The 6,000-nt window shown below is 38.2% G+C and overlaps 1 protein-coding gene across 2 annotated transcripts in view; it reads right to left on the reverse strand.

The window, feature by feature from the left end:
- LOC140952038 (cytochrome P450 3A24-like) overlaps positions 1 to 6,000 on the reverse strand; it is a 33,694-nt gene that overhangs the window by 8,099 nt on the left and 19,595 nt on the right. For both annotated transcript variants that reach the window (XM_073401445.1, XM_073401446.1), the window contains exons 4-8: positions 5,612 to 5,714; positions 5,096 to 5,212; positions 4,286 to 4,374; positions 1,190 to 1,329; positions 831 to 979 (exon numbers count right to left, since the gene is read on the reverse strand). In XM_073401445.1, the coding sequence (XP_073257546.1) occupies positions 831 to 979; positions 1,190 to 1,329; positions 4,286 to 4,374; positions 5,096 to 5,212; positions 5,612 to 5,714 (598 nt within the window). The remainder of the gene's footprint in view (positions 1 to 830; positions 980 to 1,189; positions 1,330 to 4,285; positions 4,375 to 5,095; positions 5,213 to 5,611; positions 5,715 to 6,000) is intronic.

Raw genomic sequence — 6,000 nt, forward strand, 5'->3', positions numbered from 1 at the left:
GTTATCAATCTCTTATGCTACAGATGAATGCACATTATTCAAGTATGCCGATGACACTCCATTGTTTAAGTCTGTGGAAGATATCGACCAGGTTGAACATGCCATAAATGCTGATCTGAAAAAGGTTGATGAGTGGTATGAATTCAATCAAATGAAAAGAAATCATTAAACATATCAAGCAATTACTTTTGGAAGAGTCGCGAGAAATCCTGTGTTGACCTGTGAAGGAACCGTTATCCCTATTCAAGACGAAATGGAACTCCTAGGCGTCACTCTCGATAACAAGCTTAAGTTTGAGAGACAGATTAGTAAAATCTGTCGTAAAGTTAGTCAACAGGTTGCTGTTCTCCATCGTCTGAAGAAAATATTGCCTTTTGAATCGAGGATAGATATATATATCGTGCTTTCATCGCACCGCATTTCAATTACTGCTCAGAGTCATGGCATCACTGTGGTAAAAGAGGTTCCGGCAAACTTGAAAAAATCAATGAACGAGCCCTTCGCTTTGTGACCCGTGACAAGTTAACCACATACGAGACGTTGCTAAAATAACTAAACAACTACCTTCTCTTTCTATTATTATTTCTAGTTTATTTATTTATTTTTGTGGCATGTCTGTAAAGTAGCTAACAACACGTTAAATAAAGGGTATTGTATTGTATTGTGATGTATTAGAAGTTCTCTGTAGTAAGGATAGGCTCCTTACTTTTTTAATTTTCCATTTTAGTCATTTCCACCCCAACCTCACCAACCTCAAGAAGAAAAAGGCTACCACCAGAAATGAAGCACTGTGAATTACAAGAGGACAAACATTATTGAAGGTCAATTACCTGTGATTTGCCAGTTTGCTTCCTTAACTCCAACACCGTTTTTGCTGTATTGATTAAAAACTGCGATGCCTTTCCTTCTTCTGTTGTGCCAAACCCAGACAACAGTGAGCGAAAAATCTGGTACACTGGCCTTAAAAAGGGGAATATCACTGCAAATATGGAGGGAAAGGAATAAAAAAATGTAAAACGCTGAATTTAGGAACAAAGAAAACTTGAAGTTATAATGTATGTTTGTTTACTCTTAAACATTTAAATGACTAAAATTATGACCTTGAAAATGATATCAAGGAAACAGCGAAAAACTGTGCAAAACTTTTCTCCCCAAAATAAAGTGCCATGATAAATTTACTTGTACTTACTCAAACCAAACGAAAGTGGGGGCTGTCTGAACAGCAGTGCTGCATTTGGAGTGTATGGTTCATCTTGATCAGTTTGTACATCAGCTTGGACACCAAATGCTGTTGACAATATCACTTCCATGGTAAACTTGCCATAAACCCTTATAAAGACAAGTGAAGAAATCAAAATCTAGATCTTCTATTTTTTAGTCCATCATGCTATACAGTGGAACCCCGTTAATACAGTCACCAATGGGCCAAAAAAATTTGGCCATATACACCGTATTCACAAATGGCGGACATGCGGGAAAAAACTGGTGCCTAGTCATGAAAGCGAGGCGTTGGAGGATAAACAAAAATTGCAAATGAAAACTTTCAGGGAACTTACAGAGTAGTAAGCGCGGATTCCACCTAAAATAACTTTGTACGGACTTCTTTTATAAATACAATTACGTGGGATGTCTTCTGCTTTTAATGTTTAGTAGTGATTTGCTGTTTGCAATCAAAAGCAACGCGTATATCTTCAAGGAAACAGGATGATTTTGTAGGTTTCCGAAGCATCAGAAGCTCGACAAGTGGACGATCGCCGGAGAAAAGAGGCAAACATGTTGGTCCAAACTTCACATTGAAACCGAGTACGAAAGCCAGCTCACTACAATTCGGTGAAACAGAAATATAAACAAATCTTGGTGGCAAGAAAAAAAGAAATAAGGGACAGATATATGGCCTTTTTGTTAACGAAAGAGACGTCTGCCGTTGAACTGAAACACAGTGAGTTAAAGTCGAGATGGAAAAAAGGAAGACAGGAAAGAAGGGGTGACTGAGGTTTCGATGAAGTTATGTTTGGTTTTTGTTTGCCAGGACGTTATTCTCTGGTCTTTATCGATGAAGGACATCAATTAGGACTATTTTTTTAGTATAAATGCAGGAGCGATCTAGTGGAGTACGCTCAAAATTCCAACATGTTACTCGGCAGACTCGGTAAGCCGGCCACATATCATTTCAGCGAGTAATTTCGTATTTCTTATCTTTGGCTGTAAAGAGTTTTAACTTAATGTTTCACAATATTTTTAAGTTGAAGAATACATAAATAAATAAAATGATGGTCTTCTTAAACGGATCCAGACTCGAATTTAATTATTCGAAACAGAAGCTTGCCATGTTCGTTCCTGACACAAACATTGCCTTAAAAGTTTAACCTAGTAAAATGTAAGCTTTATACTACTTTTTTACCAAGAGCTCTCTGAGATAATTCCCTAAAGGAGACCAGGCAAATAGCAAGCAATAAGATTCACACAGTACAGCTTCTAATTTTAATAAAATTATTTTTAATTATTTCGCAATGACAAAGAAATCATGAGATTTTTACTAAGCGCTGCCAACGTACCTCAGTAACAATTCACTCCAAAGCGACGGAATTAATATGATCCAAAGGAAGTTGTAAATGCAGAAATACGTATATACATAGATATGTATAAAATGACACTGACATGAATAAATGAGCCTTGTGAATGAATCTTGCATCCGCTCTTGACTTGACCTGTTTTGTGTAATGGCGGAGGTCTCTTCCGTTAACAAGTAGGCCATATATCCGTCGCTTATTTCTCCTTTTCTCGCCACCAATATCTGTTTTTATTTCCGTTTAACAGAATTGCAGTGATCTGGCTTTCGTACTCGGTCTCAATGTAAAGTTTGGGCCAACATTTTGCCGCTTTTCTCCAGCCATAGCCCACTTGTCGAGCTTCTGATGCTTCGGAAACCAACAAAATCATCCTGTTTCCTTGAAGATATACGCGTCCCTTTCGATTGCAAACAGAAAATCACTACTAAACATTCAAGGCAGAAGACATCCCACGTAATTGTATTTAAAAAGAAGTCCGTACAAAGTTTTTTTAGGTGGAATCCGCGCTTAATACTCTGCAAGTTCACTGAAAGTCTTCATTTGCAATTTTTGTTTATCCTCCAACGCCTCGCTTTCATGACTAGGCACCAGTTTTTTCCCGCGTATCCGCCATTTGTGAATACGGTGTATTAATGGGGTTTTTTTACAAGAAAACGTATGGCCTTAACCGAGCAGCCAAAAAAAAAGGCCGTCATAATGAGGTGACCGTATTACCAAGGTGGCCGTAAGGCAGGGTTCCATTGCAATATTAAAAGAGGAAATATGACTAAACTAATTTTTGAGAAAAGTGAAGATATTAAAGTATATATACAAGCATGTAGGGTTTAAAACATAAAATCACGGTTAAAGCCAAATGGAGACAAGATGTTTTGCCCAGCTAATGTAATATTATTTTAACAGCTATACAGGGCTGTCAATAAGGGCCAGTAGCCGGCCAAAACCACTGGCTAGTTAGCCATCCTTAGCCGGCTACTTTCATCTTCTTCTACCATGATTGCTAACAAAAAATAATTAAGCACCATTGAATAAAATTGTAAAGCATCTGTTTCCCAGGAGTAATGACACTGAATGCATATTCTAACAGGTTTAGACCTGTGAAACGTTCGAACTGTGTGATGTCTTGGAATGCCAGGGACATTTTGACGGCATTGTTCCCAGTCTTAAGTGTATTCTGACAAAACAACATGGCATCTGCAGTGGCAAATACCTCTTACAAACTCCTGGAAATGCCATTACCGGGACTCTGATTTCAAAATGTCCACAGATGCCTTGGCCCTTAAGAACTTGCGCCTTTGGTGCGAGTTCCAGAGCCACCTACTATTCATTATCAGCCTGCTACTTAAAAACCTTTTTGACAGCCTTGGCTATATAAAGACCATGAATGATTACAATCAGGCTAGGATTAAAACAGTCTCAACTCAACTACCTCTAACTACCCTTGTGGATCCCTTGTACCAGTTATGACAACTTCTATATGTGTCTTCTGCAGGCGGACAAGATCTTTCAAGCCTTGCATAGCAGGAAGAGGATGTCGGGAGGAGAGAAAGCGAAAGGTAGAGTCAAGCAAGCAGCGTCACCCTTATAAGCCAAAAAGCTATCTGTAAAATTTTGTGCACTTTACATACCCTATGGCTGTCTTAACTCGCGATTACTTCAGCCAATGTCTGACTGCTAGTAAAGCTACAATATCAAGTACACAATAATTCCGTCCTCACCTCCACATATTAACTTTGGTGCCCGACTTGGCGATTTGCTCAAGCTTTTTGCATAAGGTTTCACATGAGTGGTGCACTAATGGTGTAACCTGATAGAAAAAGTAATAGCCAAAGAGATAGTATGAAGGATATTACTAAGACCCTTCAGAGGTGTACATGTATGTCCTCAAGCACTCACATTAATTTTTTTTTTATTACTATCCTAATTTATCACAGCTCTTAACTACTGAGCAAGCAAATGAAGTGTAAGTTGTGGTGTAGCAGTTTTAAAAAGGGTGCTTAACTAGAACAACGGCTGCAACTCCTATTTTCCAGCCTATTAAACCCATCAACAATAGATGAGTGTGGGGAAGGTGCCTGGTGAAACAGAAGGGGGCTGCAAGTGAGCCTAGAAGGTAACCATGACAACCATGTGAGCGGCACTCATCAGGCACCGTCACACTGAGAACCTCACTGGAAAAAGGCGCATATACTTACCAAGAAAAGCATTCAGAGAGAAGCGAGGGTTGGGGGCAAAAATTAACTAGAACTACTGCACGCAAAAGCAACGTGAGCAAAATGATTGACTTCTGCAATAGTGCTGAAAAATCTCTAAGGCCCAGCTTAACGCTAAGACCGCCCCACATATGATTGGTGTTGGAGAACGCTGGCCAGCATAGTCTCGTGTTTAACCTAGCCTAGACTAAATTTTCCCACATTTAATTACATATACATGTACATATATTTCAATTCCCAATTCACTGAACAATGCCTCCAAATTCTAGAACTTTCACCCAGGCATTCTAGGGAGCAATCTCAACTTAAGCGAACCTGCTTCAGTTTAAGTGCACTGAATGTTGGAGTTATCGTATGACGGATTCTCTTCCAGTCTTCATCCTGCACCCGCAACAGTCCTTTAGATAAAACAACAGATGAACTGACAACACTCTGCAATAGATAAATATATAAAATAATAAATAAATAATTGCAAGAACAAATTATGACACTCAAAATTAATTCTCAACTCAACACCCTAAAGTAAGCATTAATTTAAATCCTAAATTACCTAGCTGTTATACCTAAAGTATCTGATCTGAATTTTGTAAAAAAGATACTAACATTATATGTCAGTAGCTTTCTTGACGGTACCAAAGTTTAGACTAATATTGAAATACAAGGCTCCGAAATTAAAAAGAAACATAGTAAAGAGGCTTCAGTAGATTATAAAGGTAACAGATGAACACAGTCAGCACCTCATATCTCCTCGTATCTTCTATATCCTTCTCAAACATGGATCCCCTACAAAATGTTGATTCACTAGATAAGAGGAAAGTAAAACCCACTTACTGCCAATGGTCTGTTGGTAAATTTGCTGAATTCTTTGACCAGAATCTGTTTAAGGAGATCCAGATCAGTTACAAGGTATGAAGGGTTACGTCCCATATAAAATCTGTAGATATGTAAATAAAAAGATAAAATCACCACCATCCTCAATATTTAGAATAGAAGTGAAAAACAAAACATTTTATCCCAATAAAACACTGTGCTGGAACAGGAGTACAATAATTATAGTAGGATGTTTATGGTTTAATAATAATGACACTGACAACAACAACAACAACAAAAACAATAATAACTGAAGATTTTGATACATGTAAGGGGACTTAAGGTGGCTCGTCTGGATTTTTTAGGGGGGGTAACCTCCCAAGTTTGAGCATTAACTAGGTTGGCATGAG

The sequence above is a fragment of the Porites lutea genome, chromosome 11 (genome assembly GCF_958299795.1).
Source record: "Porites lutea chromosome 11, jaPorLute2.1, whole genome shotgun sequence".
Taxonomy (NCBI): Eukaryota; Metazoa; Cnidaria; class Anthozoa; order Scleractinia; family Poritidae; genus Porites; species Porites lutea.